Genomic DNA, 23,553 nt, shown 5'->3' on the forward strand with positions numbered 1-23,553 from the left:
TGAAGGTCTTAGGCGTCAAGATGTTTAATCCAGTGGTTCCATTGTAGGGCAGTGTAGGGATAGGGAGTTTTTAATTTCTGCATTTTATTTTTGCAGTTCCTTCAGGATTTTAGTTTTTTTGGAGGTTCATTTTGGATTTTAGTCGTTTTATTCGAGCATTGATTTGTAATATGAGGTGATCTTTGGACCTCTCAAGCCTGACCGAGTGAGGTCGTATGATTTTAATATCAATAGATCAGTCTTCCATTCCCCTCAAAAAAAAAATTATTATTTGTATGAATTTTTATATAGTAAATTAGTACTATTGTTAACGGGGATTGGGGCGGGTACGGGGACCTAATCCCCAATGGGGACGGGGACGGGGACGGGGAATCCTCAGTTTCTTATTACAGGGATTGGGCGGGTAAGAGGATGGGGAATGAAGTCGGGTATGGGGATGGTAATTTATCGGGTATGGGGATGGTAATTTAATCCCCTTAATCTACCCTCCCCATTGTCATCCCTATATATGAGATCAAGTTAGGAGGAAGCAGGGAGGAATGTTAAGAAGAATCATTGATTGATGATACAGATGGAGGAGTCAACCTCTTTAGCTCAGATATTGAGCATTGGTTTTAAACATGAGAAGCAATCTGGTTATTATGGGAGCGGAAGAAAAAGAGAAAGGAAGTATAAGATGATGATGAAGAAGCCTATTGTTTCTCTTCAATATGCAAGACTTATATTCTAGGAAAAAAGGGTGGTCATCTATTCGTCTCCATGCCATGGTCATATTTATTCACCTCTTCAGCTCTATTATTTTTTCTCCTTTTTTCAGTAACACCAATCTAATCTTGAGCTTAATTACAACTGCAATTCTCTCTTCTTGTTGGTATTTCCATGGTTGATAAGAAGAACAAAGCTACCAGTAATTACCCACTTGTTCTATAATTTAGGATGAGCTGGTACGTATCAGGGTTGTGTGGCTTTATGTTTATTTATTTTTATAATTCTTGATTTTTGTAATTTAGGGAAGATTATATATTTATATTTTTACATTATTGCCACATCATTTGTTGAAGCTATAAGAACCATTGGATGTAGTGAAAAAAAAATGTGTCAAAGAATGTGTCCCTTGATCCGGACTCTATTAAGAAAGATAGAAGGAAAAATGGAAGTAAAAGAAAGAAATCGGCCCAAAGCCCAAATTTTGATTTCAGACCGACCCATAGAAAAAAGGAAGACTGGCATAGAAGTTCAGGGCCATTAGAAATTTAGAATCATGACACGCGACAACTTGATATACTTCCTCCTTCGATTCTCTCTCAATCGAAATAACAACCAAATTGAAGGAGACGCCAAACCCTAAACAAAGCCAGCCATGAGCCTGATCCCCACATCCTCACCACCGGACCTGAACCCAGCCGCATCCTCACCAACGGACCTGATCCCCACATCCTCACCACCGGACCTGAACCCAGCCACATCCGCACCGATCATTAACCCACTCAAGAGGCCGGACCCCACATCCTCGCCACCGGACCTGAACGCCACATCCTTACCAACGGACCTGAACCCAGCCAAGAAATCGAAGCCGAACATCCCCGAGCTACGAGAATATGAACTTCCCGAGTGCGAGATGGATGCCGATGTTCTAAAACTCTCGCCAGAAGAAAGGATGCGAAGGAGCTGGTTGGCCTTTAACGAAGGTACGCTCTTGATTTTATTTTGTTTTTGAAATTTCTTTTCATTTTGGTTATTTTATTTGACCATGTATCATCGAATTAGCTGCAAGTCAGGGTCTTGTTTTTGTGTTTTCTATGAGGAATCAATACAAATACAATAGTGCTTTATTTATTTGCAGCATTTCATTTGAATTAATGAATTGAAGAATAGAAAAGTAAAAAGAAAATAGCATCAAGTTTGCTCATTTTGGTGTATGATTATTCGGAGTTAGGAATTATGTCCTCTACCATACCTGTGTATTAAGTTTGTGACTTCATTGATCCCCAACACCCGCTAGTTTGCTTAGGAGGCCGCTGATATATCTATATATCTTTTTTCTTATAGGTTTAACTCTGATGAGGGAAAATAATGGGGCCTGTGTTTCTGATTGAATTCATTTGATTTGATTTGCTCCTCATTGAGTCATTATCGTCTCTCATAAAACATACGTTTCATTATTATGACTTCTGTATTTCTTCCTTTGGTTATCATTCAATACCACCGGGTTCTGTCTTAACCTTCTTCTTCTACTTTTTTTTTTTTTTTCTGGGTGCAAAGAATTGAAGAAAAATCCTCCTCCAAAGGGTGTCTTACCCGATGGACCAAAATTCGATCCTTCACAACCTTTACCAAAGGGATATGCATGGAGTTCTTACATCCCTGGGAGTGGAATTAAATCTTTTCCTATTAGGATGCATTGCATTGGCTGTGGCCTGGCTGGAGATCACTGGACTGATGACTGCCCAAAAAAGGGTACTGAAGAGTTCAAGAGGAATTTAACTAGTATTGTCGAGAATTATCTTGATGAGACCGGGAAAAAGACCAAGTAATGTTCTGTGGATGAGTCGTATTTTAACAGGCTACACTACTTATCCCTCCATCATGTTAATTATCTTATGATCTACCCAAGTCCTCTGGATGTTAGGAACTTTTGTTACAGTCTTGTGTTTGTGAACTAGGCTAAAAACATATTGTTATTTAACTTGTGAGAGTATTCTGGCACCATCTAATGTAATATTTGTTGTGCCAATGTATTATCTTGTTTAATGATCTATCTTTCTGATCGACTTTAGGTGGACTGTGTTTGAAATTGCCGTCTTTTCTGTAGCCTCTCAAACGGCAAACCATTTAGACACAATGTTACACTATACACATACCAAGACTAGAACCTGTTTATAGTCATGTTTGAGGAAAAGATAGACAATCAAAGCCAAAGCCATATAAACTGTGGTCACTGCGAAATTGTTAACTGATCCTTGAGAGCTGAGTGATTGGCAAAGGCATAAATACACCGAGACTCGCCGTGGATTCAGTTTTTTCTAGCAGCCGATCCTTTTGGTTACTCGGTCGATCAGTATCTTCCTAGGTGACTCTATTGAGTTTAAAGTAGTCTGGCTTACTTCTAAAATTGGATATGCTATAGGCTTTGAACGGAAATGAGATTTCAAAGTCGAAGAAATTCAAAGTTCAGCAATTCAAGTTACTTGTGCACTCATATGCAAAATCTCAAAAAGTAGTCACCTATGTCACTTCGTTCTTCATTGACACTGATAGCGATTTGTTCTTGAACTTGTTGGTTTGCCCTTATACAATGGTCCATTGAAACTGACCTTGTAGAATGGCCCAATTTTCAGCAAGATTGGTAGAAGGCACTTTCCTGAATTGGTTGTCACATAGAAGGTAAAGCTCCAATTTCACTCCGCTATTATTGTGATGGGACTGTATGTAGGCACTGTAGCTTTTTCTGCACTAGTTCCAGCAGTAACACATTAAGTGGAGCTCTTGTAGACGCTTGCGCATCAATAGCATCATCTTGTGGAACAAACAGAATAGCAATCATCGGTTGTCGATACAAAATGTGATACACAACTGTTACTGGGTTCATACAGGAAAACTGAAACATGGCAGAGGACTAAAGCTAAAACGCGTTTAGATATTACATTTACAGAAGTACAGTAATACAGAAGCCTATATGTGCCTAAACTGGAGCAAAAAACTCCCTGCCTTGCAGTATAAACGTCTTGAAACGGTCTTGACAGCAGCAATACCACAGTAGGCAGAGCTCAAAATTTGGTAACCATGTTGCTCCCGTTGTTGTTTTATGTTGCTTGGTAACCATGATATTAATTTACAAAATCTTTATACAAAATTTGGTAACCTTTACCAAAGGGATATGCATGGGGTTCTTACTGCCCTGGGAGTGGACATAAAGATTTTGCTGTTAAGATGCATTGCATTGGCTGTGGCCTGGGTGGAGATCACTGGCCTGATGACTGCCCAAAAAAGGAAGAGTACGAGAGGAATTTCACCAAACTTGTTGAGTCTTATATTGATTCTGATCAGCGATCACTGACCTGATGACTGCCCAAAAAAGGAAGAGTACTCATATCATGATGATGAGACCGAGACCAAGACCATTTAGTGTTCTGTGGATGAGTCGTATTTTAACTGTCTACTCTACTTATATCCCTCCATGATAAACATCTGCCCAAGTCCTTTGGATATTGGGTTACAGTCTTGTGTTTGTGAACTATGGTTGTTTAACTTGTGAGAGTACTCTGGCACCATCTAAATGTACGTAATATGTGTTGAGGCAATGTATTACGTACCTTGTTGAATGATCTATCTTTCCGATCAACTCTGGATGGAGAATATATGTTTGAAGTTGCCGTCTTTTCTGTAGCCTCTCAAAAGGCAAACCATATATGTCTGATTTAACACACACTGTTACACCATACGCCAAGACTAGAACCTTGCATGAGAGCTGAGTGATTGGCAAAGGCCGGCTTACATTCACCGAGACTCACTGTGGATTCGGTGTTTCTGGCAGCTGATCCTTTTGGTTACTCGGTCAGTATCTTCTTAGCTGTCACTCCCTGTGCGTTTCGAGTTGTCTAACGAGAGATATGTAAAACGCCGGTCCGATTACGCCTATTCCTAATCCTAAATGGAATCTTTCGATTCTTAGATTGTGTCACTTGACCGACAGGAGAAAAAAAAAAGAAAAAAAAAAGCCCAAAAAGTTCAGGGCCATTAGAATCATGACACGTGACAACCTGATTTACATACGATTTACGTTCTCCGAGTCGATATAACAACCAAATTGAAGGAGGGAAACGCCAAACCCTAAACCAAAGCCATGGACCTCACACCACCGGACCTGAACCCAGCCAAGAGGTCGAGGCCAAACAGCCCCGAGCTACCAGATTATGCAATTGATATCATGCGCCATGTAGATATCAATGAACGAAGACTCTATTGCAAAAGGGCAGAGGAGATCAAAAACAGGTGGTTGGAAGGTATGCTCTTGATTTTGTTTGTTTGTTTTTTTTTTTTAATTTCTTTTCTTTTCGAATTAACTGCAAGTTAGGATTTCTGTTCTTGTGTGTTCTATGATCAAATCAATACATTCGTTTGCACCATTAATCAATTGAAGAATAGAAAAGTAACTCAAGTTTGCTCATTTTGGTGTATGAATATATCATATCATTCAGATTTCAGAGTAATTAGGATCTATGTCCTCTATAACCGTACTTGTGCAACACCACTAGTTTGCTTAGGTAAAATAATGGTGTCTGCATGTGTTGCTGATTGAATTCATTTGATTTGATTTGCTCCTCATTAAGTCATTATTGTCTCTCATAAAACTTACATTTCATTATTATGACTTTTGTATTTCTTTCTTTGGTTAAATCGTTCAATACCACGGGGTTCTGTTTTAACCTCTTATTTCTTTTTCTGGGTGCGAAGGGATGGGGAAAATTGCTTCTTCTTATCCAAAGGAAGTCTTACACAGTGGGCCAAAATTTGATCCTTCAAAACCTTTGCCAAAGGGATATGCATGGACTTCTTACCGCCCTAAGAGTGACCATAAAGCTTTTGCTGTTAAGATGCATTGCATTGGTTGCGGCCTGGGTTTGGATCACTGGCCTGATGACTGCCCAGAAAAGGGTACTGAAGAGTACGAGAGGAATTTCGCCATACTTCTTGAGCCTAATTCTGATTCTGATGATGATGAGACCGAGACCGAGACTGTGACCGTGTAGTGTTCTGTTCTCTGGATGAGTCTTATTTTAACTGTCTACTACTTATCCCTCCATGATGTTAATAATCTTATGATCTACCCAAGTCATCTGGATATTGGGAACTTGGTTGCAGTCTTGTGTTTGTGAACTAGTCTAAAAACCTATGCTTATTTATTATATAACTTGTAAGAGTATTCTGGCACCGTCTAATGTAATATACGTTGTGGCAATGTATTACCTTGTTTAATGATATATCTTTCTGATTGACTTTAGGTGGTGAGTATGTTTGAAATTGCCATCTTTTCAGTGAACCATATGTGACTGATTTTACACACAATGTTACACTATACATATACCAAGACTAGAACCTGTATGGTTGTATGTAGTCGTGCGTAAGGAAAAGATAGACAATCAAAGGGAAAGCCAAAGCCATATAAATTCTGTTCACATGCATAAACTGATAACATGGCAGCCATGATTGAGACTCTGTAGCTATGGCTTCGTTGAATAAGAACAGAGAATTGGAGAGGAAACTTCAGCAGAGTTTTGCTATTGTACGTGTTATTACAAGCCAACCTAGAGAATTACAACCTGATGCTATTTATAGAAAAACCAGTCTTTAATCACCAAGCTGTTAGTGTGAGTCATAGTTCCCTATTAGGAATAGACTAACAAGGGAATATATTGTTGTAACTACTTACCTTGTATATGTTGTGTAGTACAGTAGTACACAATAGTGGCAGTACATTGTAGTACGATTGTAATTTGTTTTTATACACCACAGAATGGGTGTAATGATATATCGAAAAATTCATTCTCTATATCTCGTCTTATTTGACTTGGTATCAAAGTAGAGATCCGAGAGGACTTTGTCTCTTATTTTCTACTTTTGATTTTCCTAGTTCGAGGAATTAATTTAAAAACTCCATTGTTAGGGTTATTGTTTCCTTCACGGCGTTACTCTCCTGTCGTTATTCCTCTTGCGTTGACATCCGTCCAAGAAGGACTAGATCGACCGTCTTCTTCTTGGACCTCGACGTCAGCAAACCAGCCGCCTTCATCACCTGTCCAGGTCGGCTTCATCTTCCTCGTTCAGACCCAACGTTTTGCTTAGGTACTAGCACCAGAAAGTTAGCGCTAGGTCAACTTCCAGGTCGGCTTCGTCTTCTCCAGATCAGTTTCCTCTTCTTCTTTGACTTCGACGGCATCATCTTCAGATTGGGTTCGCATCAGACGTGATCACCTTCATCTACATCAGACATAATCCGACATCAGACCAGATCACGTCGAGCCCCCAGTTTCCAGTCGGTTTCATCTGCGTCACCCAGAGAGTCGCGCTCACAGACCCGTCGTTGCCCAAATCCGTTGTGGGCACAGACCAGATCGCCGTATCTCGACCGGTCGCTCCCTCCTCCATCACCAGCTCCGTCGGTCTTCAAATCGCTCAGAACCATTGCTGTCGATTTCCAGATCGCCCAGAACCGGCGATCCTTGCTCGTTCAGCTCCGTCGCCCAACAACCAGAGATCGACGCTCACCAGGACAGGCAATCCTCGCTCCTCGCTCCGCCGTCAGTTCCCTAGACCAGACCGGCCTCGTCTCTTGTCAGCCGCCTTCGTCTGCCTCTTACATCAGAGATCGATCTCCGATCTGTTCAGTTGGTCAACTCGGTCAGTGAGTCAACTCGGTCAGTGAGTTAACTCGGTCAACTCCAGATCTCCGAGTCAACTATACCAGGTTCAAAAAAAAAAATCGGTTATTATTAATTTTTGGAGCCTTCTATTCTTCTTAATTCCGCTGCGTACTTTGGGATTTATATATATTTTCTATTGTATTATTGCAATGGGTGGTGATGACAGTAAAAGTCAGAGTTCTAAGACCAATGAGGTCTAGAGGGTTGAAGTGTCTGTGCGAAGTTCAGATGGAGGTTCTTTTAGGGATTGTGGTAAGATTGGTATGGCTTTAAAGGTTTCTAACTTTGTTGGTTCTGATACATGGATTATTGATTCTGGTGCCTCTGATCATATGACTTATGATAAATCATATTTTACTAACTTGTCTTCCCCATCAGTGTCCTATGTCACCAATGCCAATGGTGAGGCTTTTCCTGTGTTAGGGTCCGGGTCAGTGCGTATTACTCCCACTTTAGAGCTTCATAATGTGTTATATGTACCTGACTTGTCTCATCACTTGATATCTGTTCCACAGTTGAATACTGAGTCTAAATGCTCCGTAACCTTTTATCCTATGTATGTGATTTTTCAGGATCTTCTCACCAGGGAGATAGTCGGTCGGGGGTATCTGAGGGGCAGGTTGTTCCATCTGGATCAGACATACACAGGAGAGAAACCAGGAGCACAGTCCCGAGTCGCTTTGACTTCGGATTCTGATAAGATAAGTGAAATTTGGTTGTGGCATCATCGTTTAGGGCATCCTTCTTTTAGTCTTATGAAAAGAACCATGCCTACTCTGTTTCTTGATGTGAATGAGTCTGCTTTACGTTGTGAAACATGTGTTTTGGCCAAGAGTCATCGTGCTACTTATTCTCCTAGAGTGTCTAATAAAAGTGTTATTCCTTTTGAGTTGATTCATTCTGATGTTTGGGGACCTTCTAGAGAGCCCACTGTATCAGGTATGAGATATTTTGTGTTGTTTATTGATGATTGTACGAGATTGTCATGGGTTGCCCTTCTTAAAACCAAAGATGAAGTCTTTCCAGATTTCCAAACTTTCCGTACTCTTGTTCAAACACAGTACCATAGCACCATTAAAGTCCTTCGTTCTGACAATGGGGGGGGGGAATATGTTAATCATGTTTTCCAAGAGTTTTTTAACACCCATGGGATTGTTCACCAAACCACATGTCCACAAACACCTGAACAAAATGGAGTGTCTGAAAGGAAAAACCGTCATTTACTTGATATGGCTCGTGCCCTTCTCTTTAGTGCCCACATGCCTAAGTATCTTTGGGGCGATGCTGTATATGCTTCCTCCCATCTTATCAATCGTCTTCCCTCTAGTGTCATTCAGGGAAAAATTCCATTTGAGGTTCTTGCATCTCATGTCTCCTTACCTTCATTTCATAATCTCCCAGATCGTGTCTTTGGTTGTGTTGCTTTTGTCCATGTTCCTAAGAACCAGAGGTCTAAATTGGATGCCCAGGCACGTAAGTGTGTGTTTGTTGGCTACGGAGGGTATCAGAAACGGTACAAGTGCTTTCAATCACCTACTAGGAAGTACTATGTCACTATGGATGTCACTTTCTTTGAGGACATGAGTTATTTTACCTCTTCCGATACAGCTCTTCAGGGGGAGAATTCATTTTTTGAAGAGCTGTATCATGGAGAGGGGGAGGAATCAGAAGGAGGAGAAGAAGCAGGTGGTATTTTGATGGATCTAGTTGAGACCATTAGCTCGCCGCCAGAAGGAGAAGCTCCAAACATCCAAGCACCAATTTCTATGGCGGAAAATGATGTTGCAGATACAACTCCAAACATCCAAGCACCAGTCTCTATGGCCGAAAATGATGATGAAGACACAACTGTCCCTCTTACCATTGCTTCTACCCCTGACCCACAGCTTCCTGGTACTGAAGATCACTCATTTGAGGTATGTCCACCCACTATTACTAGTAGTAATGAGTCTAATGTTGGGCAATATGTGTTACCAAATAGGACCACTCGGGGTCAATCAGCCAAAAGATATGAACCTACCCTTACTGCTAAATCAAAATACCCAATAGCCAATTATATGTCCACTAGGAGGTTGTCTAAGTCATATGAATCTTTTGTGAATCAAATATCTGCTGTATCAGTACCTAACAAAGTGCAGGATGCATTGGGAGATCCAAAGTGGAGGAAGAGATGGAGGCGTTGCAGAAGAGCAATACTTGGCAACTTGTGCCTCCACCACAAGGCAAGAAGGCTGTAGGTTGTCGTTGGGTGTTTACCGTGAAGCATAATGCAAATGGATCAGTGAATCGGTACAAAGCACGCCTTGTACCAAAGGGGTTTACTCAGACGTATGGTATTGACTACGATGAAACGTTTGCTCCTGTTGCCAAGATGAACACTATTCGGGTTCTGCTCTCAGTCGCTGCTAGTTTAAACTGGCCACTCCGACAGTTTGATGTCAAGAATGCATTTCTTCATGGAGAGTTAGCTGAGAAAGTGTACATGAGCCTTCCACCTGGGTATGTAGTTGCTTCTCCTGGTGATTTTGTATGCAGATTGAGAAAATCTATGTATGGTCTTAAACAGTCACCTCATGCTTGGTTTGGAAGATTTTCACAGTTCATGCGGAAGGTTGGTTACAGACAGAGCAACTCAGACTATACCTTGTTCCTTAAGCATCAACAAGGGAAGGTAACAGCTCTAATTATTTATGTGGATGATATGGTAATCACTGGCAATGATACTGTTGAGATAGATAGACTACAGAGACAGTTAGCCTCTGAGTTTGAGATGAAGGACTTGGGTGAACTTAAGTACTTCTTAGGAATTGAGGTAGCCAGGGGGAGAGAAGGAATCTATCTGTGCCAGAGGAAGTACGTTCTTGACTTGCTGACAGAGACATGTTTGTTGGATTGCAGACCTGTTGATACTCCTATTGAGCATAACCATTATTTAGCTGAGTATCCATATCAGATACCTGCTGATCGAGCTCGCTATCAAAGGTTGGTTGGGCGCCTGATTTATTTGACTCATACTAGACCAGATGTTGCATATGCAGTGAGTGTGGTGAGTCAGTTCATGCATAACCCGAGTGAGAGTCATATGGATGCTGTTATGCGAATTTTGAAGTACTTAAAGTCAGCTCCAGGAAGGGGAGTACTGTTTTCTAAACACAGCAACATTCTTGAGGTTTGTGGCTTCACAGATGCAGATTGGGCTGGAAACATCACAGACAGGAGGTCAACATCGGGTTACTTTACCTTTGTGGGAGGTAATTTGGTTACATGGAAGAGTAAGAAACAGAAAGTTGTGGCACGATCTAGTGCTGAGGCTGAGTATAGGGGTATGGCTCACAGAGTGTGTGAATTGTTGTGGCTGAGAAATTTGTTACGTGATTTGGGTTTCAAACTCCAGAGTACCATGCAGTTGTATTGTGACAACAAGGCAGCCATTGACATATCACAAAATCCTGTACAGCATGATCGTACTAAGCATGTGGAGGTTGATCGTCACTTTATAAAGGAGAAGCTAGATGCCAAAATTATTAGTTTTCCTTTTGTTCCAACTGAAGAGCAACTTGCAGATGTACTTACCAAAGGAGTTTCCAGGAAGGCGTTTTATGACTCACTTAGCAAGTTGGGCATGGTTGATGTATATGCGTCAACTTGAGGGAGAGTGTTAGTGTGAGACATAGTTCCCTATTAGGAATAGACTAACAAGGGAATATATTGTTGTAACTACTTACCTTGTATATGTTGTGTAGTACAGTAGTACACAATAGTAGCAGTACATTGTAGTACGATTGTAATTTGTTTATATACACCACAGAATGGGTGTAATGATATATCAGAAAATTCATTCTCTATATCTCGTCTTATTTGACTCAAGTAAACTAACAGATAAACTCAACAAACTATTACAGCCTGTCACTATAACAACCTTGCCACATCACCATGAACACCTGGAAGCTATATCAGCAGTATAACATTGATCGTTTGTTAACTCACATATTCGTTAACACCTCCCGTCAATCTCAGTGGGGGGTTAGCGCACTGAGATTGCAGCAATGCTCAATAGTTGCCTGAACATTCATGACAGTGAATGTAGGTGGAGAAGCAGCACGGTGAAAATAGGTTTTTGGGTCTCTGATGACAATCAGAAGCAATGTGCCCTCTTTTCCCACAAATTTGACAATTAACAATAGAGGATGAAGCTTTATTTTCAGTCTTTCAGTAGCCAATGACTGCTGTATGCCCTCTCTTGCGACAAATCTAGCACTCTGGTATAACATTGTTTCCACTACTGTAAACATTGTTGCTATAGTTCCTTCCTCCATTATATCTCCTCTTGTTATGACCAAATCTCATGTTGCCTTTGTTACTAAAGTTCCTATAGGTGAATTTACCATTGAAAGTCTCATTGCGGTAATTCCCATTGTCGCTCAAATTCTCATTTTGAATGTTCTAGCTGTCTTGAGACAATGAAGTGTTTGGTGCCTGTGAGAAAGAACCTTGTCGCTTTGGTGCATTACTGTATGTGTCACTGTTGTTAGAGAATCCTTGCTGCTGAGAACAATTGTGCTGAGGAACAGAACCATAGCCACCATTTTGACCCATTGGACCACCATTTTGAATCATAGAATTATAATTATGTGTTGCATAAACATAAGGTGAAACAGATGCCGAAAAGAAATTTCCATTTCCAACATTGGCACTCAACAAATATCCAGAATTAGGAGCAAACTGTGGATATATTACCAATATTTGGGGTGAATGGAACCATTTCTTGACAGTTTGGGGCAGCAGTAGGCAAATAATTAAAAACTGAACTTGATATCATGTTGTTCTGTGGTATCCCAAAATGTGTAGTGGAAACAGGTGATGGTGCATAATAATGATGAACATTGGAACCAGAAGATGATATGGTGAAATGATTATAAGCAGGTAAACCAGATAGCTCACTAGTATTGGTAACATTAGGCAAGAAACCAGCATTTGATGCAGCATTGTGTAAAACAGGTGCCATAGAACAATTACTAGTCTACTGAGATGACAAGATTGCATGAGATGGCATTCCAGTACTTGACATTCCATACTGCACACTTTGAGAGGAATTGTTACTATAATTGCCAGCATTGGAAGAGCTCTCATTCAATCTTCGAGCAGACCACTCAGTATGAGCAACCATAGCAGACATGGTATTTTGAGTCTGAAGCACCATTGTTTTCTCGAAATCTCTCTTAACAACCAATAATTGAGATCAAAACTCTTCCATAGAGATAAATCTGTCCATGGCTTTAATAACCGCTTTGATGTTTTATACTTGGGAGGCAAACCATTGAGAACTAAGATGATAATGTCTTCATCAGCAAAGTGCACACCTACAAAAGCCAACTCGTCTCTAGTATATTTGACACGTCGAAGATACTTGTCTATAGAATCATCATTTTTCTGTGTTACATATAGATTGGTCTTGAGTTGCATGACATCAAATCTTGAAACTGCAGAATATTTGTTCCTCAAATTGAGCCAAGCCTCCCTTTTTCTACTGCCAACTATAGAAGACAATGCTTCACTAGATGTAGTGGCAGAGATAAAAAATAGCACTGCCTTATCATTTTTGTTCTATTCCTTAAATTCCCTAGTAACTTCAGCAGTTATCCCATCATTAGTAATCAAGAACTGAGGCGAAGATGGACATGTACCATCAATGTATCCCTATAAATCAAGACTTTGCAGTAAACTTTCCATTTGAAAGAACCATAGAATGTAATTATTGTGATCAAGCCTCAAAGTAATCAAATTCTGCATACTGGAAAGAAGATACATGATGGGCAATTGTGTATCTCTGTTCATGATGAAAATGAGGATGAGCTGCAAACCACGACGAACCAAGATGGAAAAATGCGGGGACAGACTTCAGTTTTCAGTATCTGTTTAAGATGAAATTTCCTCAAGATAGGAGTGACTCTTCAAGGATGAGATAAATGTCAATATTCGGTATCAATAATATCTTCAGCAACAAGATAGCATAAGGCATTTGACTCCAAGAAACAGAAGAGGAGTGACCCTTTGTGGGATTGTGAATCTTTAAGAACCAAATGGTAGGTAATTACCCTTCGTGGGATTTAAGCTTCGTGGGATAAGAATGATAAGCCACAAAAGTCACTAAGATTATTATCCCAGACTAGCGCCAGTAATGTGATTCCATCCACTCAAACCTTTGTGGGATTAACCTCAAAGAAATCAACTCTGCCAACAAACAATAGCAAGCACCTTCCTGCACTTAAATTGCAAATATACAAATGCCAACACCACTTCAAGAAAACCTTCAATTATTTCAAGTTGTCTTGGCACTGAAATAGTGTCACTTGTACAGCAAAACTATTAAAGAAAACTACCAGTTGCAGAACTATCACTTGAACACCAATACTGTTATACTGATAAGAAATTATGCACTCCAATACAGTAACTACTCCAAACCAATACTTCAAGCCTCAATAGGAGTCACCAATTGTGTCTAAACAAAAAGATAAGAGGAACCATCCTTTGTGCAATTTCAGAACTTGTGCAGAACTCTCACTATGGTATAGCACACCCTTCGTGGGATTTCTCAAATGGAATTTGATTGTGATATACATCGTAACATGATATAGAGGGGTGGAAATACTGAACCAACTTTTTTTGACAAGATAATTGATATGAGTATAGATGAATATTTCTTGTAAGAGAGAAACAAATCACACGTAAAATTTGTATAATAAAATCTCTGTTAAAGACAAAAAAGCCAAACTATTGAGGATATATATATATATATATATATATATATATATCATACTACTAGAATATATTAATGATCGCTCAGAGGTCAGTACATAAAATACTAACTAGAATATATTATTGCAATACGTTTATCTGTATGTCTACCCAGGTACGTACCATGGGGAAAAAACACCTTAACCTCACCCTGTACAATGGAGGCTGATCATCGCTTCCAACCTTGGAAGATGGCTTGATTCGTACTCTTCTCTCAGCACTCTTACAATCTGACTCATTCTTGTAAAATAGGCAGATTATGTGATCAGAAATAAATTAGGACTATATATATGAACATAAATAAAATGGAAATTGTTAATTATTACCCACAAGATGAAATGAGAATGCATAAAATACCAGCAGTACTTCGATTCTTCGAAAGAAACTAACCTGGAAAAGAAGGATTTTTCACAACATTTTATGGTAAAGGTGTTAAAACTGATAATGTATTTCTGTATTCAAGCACACTTACAACTGAGTTACAATCATGTTCTTATAGAGCTCCTATAAGATTATAAAATCAACATCATAGCTGGAAAGCCTAACACCTACATGTGTGATCCAGCTGATGTGAGGCTGGAAAGGTTAGTGGGCTACAGCTCACTTAACACTCCCCCTCAAGTTGGGGAATAGATGTCTCGCATACCCAACTTGTCTAGTGAGCTGTGGAACACTTTTCCAGAAACAGCTTTGGTCAGGATATCTGCAAGTTGATCTTCAGTACGCACATGTGGCATGTTAATGGTTTCTGACTCCAACTTCTCCTTGATGAAATGTCGATCCACTTCAACATGTTTTGTTCTATCATGTTGAACTGGATTGTGTGCTATATCAATGGCTGCTTTATTGTCACAATACAAATTCATAGCATACTTGGGTTTGAATCCCAAGTCTTTCATCAAATGACGAAGCCATAGCATTTCGCATACTCCATGAGCCATTCCTCTGTACTCAGCTTCTGCACTGGATCTAGCAACCACTTTTTGCTTCTTGCTTCTCCACGTGACCAAGTTACCTCCCACAAAAGTAAAGTAACCTGAAGTAGACCTTCTATCAGTGATAGAACCAGCCCAATCTGCATCTGTGTATCCAGCTATGTCTGTGTGGTTATTCTTGGAAACATGATCCCTTTACCGGGATTTGTCTTCAAATACCTCAGAATTCTATGTACTGCTTCCATGTGATCTTCACTTGGTGCATGCATGAATTGGCTTACAACACTTACAGCATATGCAATATCAGGTCGGGTGTGTGAGAGATAAATGAGCTTGCCTACTAACCTTTGATATCTCTCTTTGTTAGTAGGCACTTGGTCTGGATATTCTGCTAATTTGTGATTTTGCTCCATCGGTGTATCTGCTGGTCTACATGCTAGTAAACCGGTCTCTATCAGTAAGTCAACCACATACTTCCTTTGAGATAGGGCAATGCCTTCTTTTGATCTAGCCACCTCAATTCCCAAGAAGTATTTCAGTCCTCCAAGATCTTTCATCTCAAAAACAGATGATAGATGTGCTTCTAGTTTTTTGACTTCTTCCGGGTCATTACCTGTCACAATCATATCATCAACATAAATGATAAGTGCAGTAAGTTTATCTTTTCTGTGCTTCAGAAACAGTGTATGGTCAGAGTTGCTTTGTTTGTAACCAAACTGTTTCATAGATTGGCTGAATCTTCCAAACCATGCTCTGGGGGACTGTTTTAGTCCATAAAGGGATTTTTTCAACTTGCACACCATTCCTGCTTGTGAAGGTAGAGAATAGCCAGGAGGTAGATCCATGTAGACTTCTTCCTTCAAGTCTCCATGTAGGAAGGCATTCTTTACATCAAACTGCTTCAGAGGCCAGTCTAGGTTAGCTGCTAATGACAGTAGTACTCGAACGGTATTCATCTTGGCCACTGGTGCAAAAGTTTCTTGATAGTCAATACCATATGTCTGAGTATACCCTTTTGCAACCAACCTGGCTTTGTATCTATCCAGTGTACCATCAGCTGCGTACTTCAATGTATAGATCCATCTGCATCCTACAGCTCTCTTTCCTGCGGGTTTTGGCACTAGTTCCCATGTGTGATTCTTTTGCAATGCTTCCATTTCATCTTCCATAGCTTTAGTCCACTTAGGATTTGCTAGAGCATCCTGCACTTTATTTGGAATGATAATAGCAGATAAATGAAATACAAAGGACGCATATGACTTGGATAACCTATGGGATGACATGTAATTGCTTATGGGATATTTGGCCTTGGCTTTAGGATCTGGTTCATATTGAACCTTTGGTTGACCTCTATTTTTCCGAAATGGCAATTTATGAACCCTTATGATGTCACTTGATTCTATTTCAGTATTAGGCATAGAATTTACATTATCATGGCATTCAAACACAGGGTTATTAATTACCTCTGGATCATCCTCAGGGAGCATTGGTGTTGATGGGGTAGTAGAAGGGGAAGAAATATCTCTCACTGCTGATTCTGGAGTTGGTAGCTGATTTCCATGTTCAGCTGCCATTTGTGATGTCGGTAACTGGTTGCTCCTTTCAGTATTTCCATGCTCAATTCTTATTTCTCCAGTATTTCCATGCTCTTGGATGTCCATGGGTTCCAAGGGTGGACACAAGCAATCCCCCGAAGACTGCTCTTCCTCTATATCATTCTCCCCCTGAATAGTAGGCTTCGGGGAAAAATGTAGATCATGTTCATGGAATGTAACATCCATGGAAACATAGGTACGCTTAGTGGTCGGACTATAGCACCGATATCCCTTTTGAGTGGAAGCATAGCCAATAAAGATACACTTTTCAGCACAAGCATCCAATTTAGTCCTTTGGTTTCGATGGATATGTACATAAGCTACACAACCAAAAATCTTTGGATCAAGGGCATGGGTAGGTGGTAAAGGTAAATGACTGGCAAGAGCTTGAATTGGTGTTTGTGGTGGTGGACTGGTTTCCTTAGCTGTAGACTGAAGGGCTTGTGTAGGGAGTCTATTTATGAGGTAAGCAGTAGTTAGGATGGCATCACCCCAAAAAGATTCTGGCATATGAGCTCCGATTAACATGGAGCGAGCAACTTCTAGAATGTGGCGGTTCTTTCTTTCTGCCACACCATTTTGTTGAGGAGTTTGAGGACATGTGGTCTGATGAATAATGCCATGGGTAGCTAGATACTGGTGAAAGGGATGGTTCACATATTCTCCACCATTATCGGAACGAAGGACTTTAATAGGTGTTTGGAATTGAGTTTGGATCATGGCATGAAAAGTTTGAAAAACTGGGAAAACATCACTTTTATTTCGCAGCAAGTAGATCCAACTCATCCGGGTGCAATCATCGACAAATAAAACAAACCATTTCATTCCAGAGGGCGTTGCCGGACAAGGTCCCCAGACATCAGAGTGAACAAGATCAAAAGGGCAAATACTTTTATTCGAGCTCAACGGAAAGGTTACACGATGACTCTTGCCTAAAATGCAAGTGTTGCATTTAAAGTCTGATGGTCTATTATGCTGAAACAGTAAGGGGAAGAGAGTTTGGAGATACCCAAATGATGGATGTCCCAATCTTTTATGCCATAACCAGATCTGTTCTTCATCGGTGGAAGTTTTTTTCTGAATATGATGCACCTCACTTATGCGACGATTGCCAGCAGTGGTCATCTCCATGTAGTATAACCCCCCCTTCTCAATACCCCGCCCAATGATTTCCCCTGTTAGGATGTCCTGAAATATACAACACCACGGGTAAAGAATTACACAACAATAAAATTGTTTCGTTATCTGTTTGACAGACAAGAGATTATGAGATAGGGAAGGAACAAGTAACACTGTATCAAGGGTAATGGATTTTGTAAGAGTAACAGATCCAGCTCCAGTAATGGGATAAGAATCGCCATTGGCATTAGTTACGCCAGACCGGCGAACTGGGGTTAAATGGTGAATATTGCTAGGGTTATTAGTCATATGGTCCGTTGCACCTGAATCAATTATCCACATATCCTTCCAATTAAAGGCAGAGTTACTCGATAGCAAAGAACAAGGTGTACCTGAAGTTGTCATGAAGGCAAAAGTGGAGTTACCAGAGTGAACACTGTGAGGAGGTTCATCAGAAGTTGTACTCGAACTCAGTTCTGGGGAAGCAATTTGGAGGGAGACTTGAGGTTTGCCTTTGGATCGATAACTCTTTGGGTTGTTGTTGCTAGATGGCTTAAATGATCTTGCTTTCCCTTGTACTTCTTTTGCTTGTGCTTCCTTTCTGGAAATGTGCTCCCCCACCATTCCGGGAAGCCATGTAAGTGGAAACAAGTCTCTACCAGATGCCCGGTTGATTTGCAATGAGTGCATTTCATGGATCCTGGAGAGGATGCTTTCCAAGATGATGATGATGATGGAGGTGGCTGGGAGCTACGGAGATGCGGTGGTTGGTATTGAGCAACCATAGCAGAGCCTTCGTACTTTGTATCAGACATCATTTTTTTGAGTCTATTATGCTCAGCACTGACTTGAGAATAAGTCTCTTCTATGGAAGGCAGTGGCTTGCTGTTTAGGATTCGACTCCGGACTCCATCAAGGTGAGGGTCTAGCCCTGCTAAGAAGAAATAAACACGATGCTTAGTGACTCTATTAGCCATGTAGGTGATAGAGTCTGCATCCTTAAGCTTGAGGGGGTCCAATATGTCAAGCTCCTGCCATATTTTCTTCATATTGCTGTAATAGTCATGAAGAGGAGCCCCATTCTGTTTAGTGGAAACAGAAGCAATTTGTAGCTCATAGTTTCTTGTATCATCCTGAGCTACTGAAAAGTAGTTTTGACAGCATCCCAAATTTCTTTAGCCGTCTCCAAACTTTCATAATTTCCTCTGACATCCGTGTGCATGGAGTTGAAGAGCCATGCTTGAACAAGACTGTCTTCTTCGACCCAAATTTCATAGCCCTCTTCATCTTCTTCAGATGGTGCTTTCTTCTTGCCAGTGAGGTAGCCAAGTTTACCTCGGCCGGTGATGTTCAACTTTGCATGTTTAGACCAGGAAATAAAATTGGTGCTGTCCAATTTTTCTGGAGCAATAGGACCATGATCATTGGATGATGATCGCCCTTTATGTTGAGAAGAGTTAGTTGCTGATTTGGGGGTTGAAGCAGAAGATACTTCCTCGAGAACCATGGTTAAACCCTTACTAAGTAAAGAGAAGAGAAATCGGATCCTTGGGTGTTGCCTATCACGCAACCTTTCAGTAACTCCTTTTAATGTGGCCAGGTAGTAGAGGAACGATTTTGGCGGAGCTCAGCTCACTTGTTTAGCAGGGGACGAGACCCTTTGCTAGCACTTCTCGTATCCAATCAGCCTAGACACCACATTAATTGGATGAACCTATGTGGTTGAGCGAGTAAGCTCGACGTTACAAGGATAAAATTTCTAATCTAATTTACCTTTTATTTTTTCTTTCAAGGCGAAGAGGAAGACAAGAGAGGTGGGTTTCTTCTTGGATTCTCCTTTGCTGGAGTCTCCTCTGCGAGATTCTCCTCCGCTGGATTCTCCTCTGCGAGATTCTCCTTTTTTTTTTTTTTTTTTTTTTTTTTTTTTTTTTTTTTTTTTTTTTTTTTTTGGAATGTGGGGAAAAGTTTAATATTGGGAAATGAGGCAAAAGTTTCCCCTTTTTTTCTTCCTTCACGTGCCTCTTGCAAGTGGCCCTTTTTCTGTTTTTTTTTTTTTTTTTTTTTTTTTTTTTTTTTTTTTTTCTTCCTTCACGTGCTGTCTTCTTTGTAGCCTAGTGGTATTGGATCATCTCCATTCTCCACCGTCCTCTTTCCTCTCTCCTTTCTCTTCTTTCTTCTGTTCTTCTTTCTCTGCCTGTTCTTCTTTTCTGGTTTTCTGGGTTGCAGGTGGTGAGCTAACGAAAGATGAGGCCGGCTGTGTGGGTTGAGTGGGAAGGCCGCCGGATCGAGATGATGGGACTGTGTTGCGCAGCTCGCGGCCTGGTGAGCTGGGATCGGTCGGCGGCTTGGATTGGTGATGCAGGGGGCTGAGCAGACGCGGGGGGCGTTGGCTTTGCAGGGCTGCGCTGGAGACCCGAGTGCTGGGCTAGGTACTGTGGTTAGCTGATGCAGGTATGGTTTAGAATTTGTGGTGCTGGATATAGTGAAGAATAGAATTGGTTCTTGGTATTTTATGGTATGAGCTTCTGCTCAATCTTTGAGCAAAAAGCTTGGTTATGGGTAATGGGTAAGATGAAGAAACAAGGTTCTTCTCTTGATATTTCTGGCAGCGGAATGTATATGGGTAATCTAGATTTCTAGAGGTGGGTATCGGTCTCAAGAGCAAAACTGCTCTGATACCATGTTAAAACTGATAATGTATTTCTGTATTCAAGCACACTTACAACTGAGTTACAATCATGTTCTTATAGAGCTCCTATAAGATTATAAAATCAACATCATAGCTGGAAAGCCTAACACCTACATGTGTGATCCAGCTGATGTGAGGCTGGAAAGGTTAGTGGGCTACAGCTCACTTAACAAAAGGCACATATATACAAGCCCGAAATTGCATTTTCACACAAGAACACTCAAATTGATAGCATTTTGTACCTTGGATGATGATGGATTGAAACCAGCATCAGTCTCTGCAACCAGAATAGTGTCCGTTCATGAATATAGAGAAAACGGAAAATGCTATAAAATACTTGAGAAGCAAACATCGGCAAGCTCTTATGAACATGAATGCGCTACCTATAATTAGCATTTAACTCTCATGCAACATATTTTCAACAAACCCTGTGGTACACCAAACAAAAGGGAAATCATGACACGTGACAACCTGTTGTATGTAAAAGCGAGTCCTCCTTCGATTCTCTCTCAGTAACAACCAAATAGAAGGAGATGCCAAACACTAACCCTAACCCAGCCATGAGCCTGAACCCCACATCCTCACCAACGGACCTGAACCCAGCCAAGAAGTCGAAGCCGAACAGCCCCGAGCTACCAGAATATGAACTTCCCGAGTGCCAGATAGATGCCGATGTTCTAAAACTCTCGCCAGAAGAAAGGATGCGAAGGAGTTGGTTGGCCTTTGGCGAAGGTATTCTCTTGATTTTATATTGTTTTTGAAATTTCTTGTCAGGTTGGTAAAAGTTAGGCTTTTGTTTTGTGTTTTCTATGAGGAATACATACAATACAACACAATAGTGCTTTATTTGTTTTTTTTTTTACTTTGTCAAGGGAAACTAAAAGTTTTCTAGGCCCAAGATAAACCCCTTCGGCGCATGTAAAATGCTCTAACTGTGTATTGCAGCATCGTGTCTGGCCACTTTGACAGTTTCGGGGTTCGAACCTAGGTTGGAGAGCACACCCAACCAGGCAAGAACCACTAGGCCACTTGCAGTGGTTATAGTGATTTATTTGTTTGCAGCATTTCATTTGAATTAATGAATTGAAGAATAGAAAAGTAAAGAAAATAGCATCAAGTTTGCTCATTTTGGTGTATGATTATTCGGAGTTAGGAATTATGTCCTCTATACCATTAAGTTTGTGACTTCATTGATCCCCAACACCACTAGTTTGCTTAGGAGGCCGCTGATATATCTATATATCTTTTTTCTTATAGGTTTAACTCTGATGAGGGAAAATAATGGTGCCTGTGTTTCTGATTGAATTCATTTGATTTGATTTGCTCCTCATTGAGTCATTATCGTCTCTCATAAAACAACATTTCATTATTATGACTTCTGTATTTCTTTCTTTGGTTATCATTCAATACCACGGGGTTCTGTTTTGACCTTCTTCTTCTACTTTTTTTTTCTGGGTGCAAAGAGTCGAAGAAAAATCCTCGTCCAAGGGATGTCTTATACAATGGACCAAAATTCGATCCTTCACAACCTTTACCAAAGGGATATGCATGGGGTTCTTACATCCCTAGGAGTGGAATTAAATCTTTTCCTGTTAGGATGCATTGCATTGGCTGTGGCGTGCGTGGAGATCACTGGGCTGATGACTGCCCAAAAAAGGGTACCGAAGAGTTCGAGAGGAATTTTACCCGTATTCTCGAGAATTATCGTGATGAGACCGAGACCAAGTAATGTTCTGTGGATGAGTCGTATTTTAACAGCCTACTCTACTTATCCCTCCATCATGTTAATTATCTTATGATCTACCCAAGTCCTCTGGATGTTAGGAACTTTGTTACAGTCTTGTGTTTGTGAACTAGGCTAAAAACATATGGTTATTTAACTTGTGAGAGTCTTCTGGCACCATCTAATGTAATATGTGTTGTGCCAATGTATTATCTTGTTTAATGATCTATCTTTCTGATCGACTTTAGGTGGACTATGTTTGAAATTGCCATCTTTTCTGTAGCCTCTCAAACGGCAAACCATTTAGACACAATGTTACACTATACACATACCAAGACTAGAACCTGTATATAGTCACGTTTGAGGAAAAGATAGACAATCAAAGCCAAAGCCATATAAACTCCGGTCACTGCGAAATTGTTAACTGATCCTTGAGAGCTGAGTGATTGGCAAAGGCAAAAATACACCGAGACTCGCCGTGGATTCGGTTTTTCTAGCGGCCGATCCTTTTGGTTACTCGGTCGATCAGTATCTTCCTAGGTGACTCCCTATGAGTTTAAAGTAGTCTAGCATACTTCTAAAATTGGATATGCTATAGGCTTTTAACGGAAATGAGATTTCAAAGTTGAAGAAATTCAAAGTTCAGCAATTTAAGTTACTTGTGCACTCATATGCAAAATCTCAAAACGTAATCACCTGTCACTTCGTTCTTCATTGACACTGATAGCAATTTGTACTTGAACTTGTTGGTTTGCCCTTAGAGCATCTCCCATGATTTGGCTAAATGGTTTTAGCCTACCAAAAACATAATATTCCCTTTAATATGCTTTTTTAGCCTACCAACAAAAAACAGTGCTGCCACCGTAGGCCAAATTCTGTAGGCCAAAATCAAATATCATTACATCTAACGGCTTAGAATATATTTCCGAGTATGGTTTTGACGAGCCTATCAATAAAACTAGTCGATTTAGTTAAATGAAAATAAGTATATCATAAAAATTAATGGTTACACATTTATTTTAAAATTCTAAACATATCAAATATTGGGCTCATATTGAAGATCTCAACAAGATATTTACAATGATGTAATTTTAATATTTAGTAACATTATAAATAACCCATGTATATAGGAAAAATGAATTTTCTTAAATGTAAAATTCATGTTATTAATGAAAAAAAAAAAAAAAGGCAGCGGGTCCCACATTTGGCTTACCAATTCTCAGCCCAAATTTGGCCTAGCATATTTGAGAAGGCCAAATTTTTTTCTTGGCATTTG

General features: G+C 40.3%; 3 protein-coding genes across 3 annotated transcripts; all 3 read left to right on the forward strand.

Annotated features, from left to right (window-relative positions):
- The first annotated feature begins 1,258 nt into the window (after positions 1 to 1,258).
- On the forward strand, positions 1,259 to 2,769 carry LOC112182061. The gene is made up of 2 exons (XM_024320492.2): positions 1,259 to 1,688; positions 2,263 to 2,769. The coding sequence occupies exons 1-2, from the start codon at positions 1,361 to 1,363 to the stop codon at positions 2,532 to 2,534; spliced, it is 600 nt and encodes a 199-aa protein (XP_024176260.1). The 5' UTR covers positions 1,259 to 1,360; the 3' UTR covers positions 2,535 to 2,769.
- A 2,039-nt stretch (positions 2,770 to 4,808) lies between these two features.
- Positions 4,809 to 5,981, forward strand: LOC112175111. The gene is made up of 2 exons (XM_024312779.2): positions 4,809 to 5,003; positions 5,455 to 5,981. Exons 1-2 carry the CDS (start codon positions 4,844 to 4,846, stop codon positions 5,748 to 5,750), a joined length of 456 nt encoding a protein of 151 aa, XP_024168547.1. The 5' UTR covers positions 4,809 to 4,843; the 3' UTR covers positions 5,751 to 5,981.
- A 15,057-nt stretch (positions 5,982 to 21,038) lies between these two features.
- LOC121049970 lies at positions 21,039 to 22,283 on the forward strand. The gene is made up of 2 exons (XM_040508472.1): positions 21,039 to 21,286; positions 22,018 to 22,283. Exons 1-2 carry the CDS (start codon positions 21,088 to 21,090, stop codon positions 22,281 to 22,283), a joined length of 465 nt encoding a protein of 154 aa, XP_040364406.1. The 5' UTR covers positions 21,039 to 21,087.
- Positions 22,284 to 23,553: the final 1,270 nt, after the last annotated feature.

Source organism: Rosa chinensis, chromosome 1 (assembly GCF_002994745.2).
Source record: "Rosa chinensis cultivar Old Blush chromosome 1, RchiOBHm-V2, whole genome shotgun sequence".
Classification (NCBI taxonomy): Eukaryota; Viridiplantae; Streptophyta; class Magnoliopsida; order Rosales; family Rosaceae; genus Rosa; species Rosa chinensis.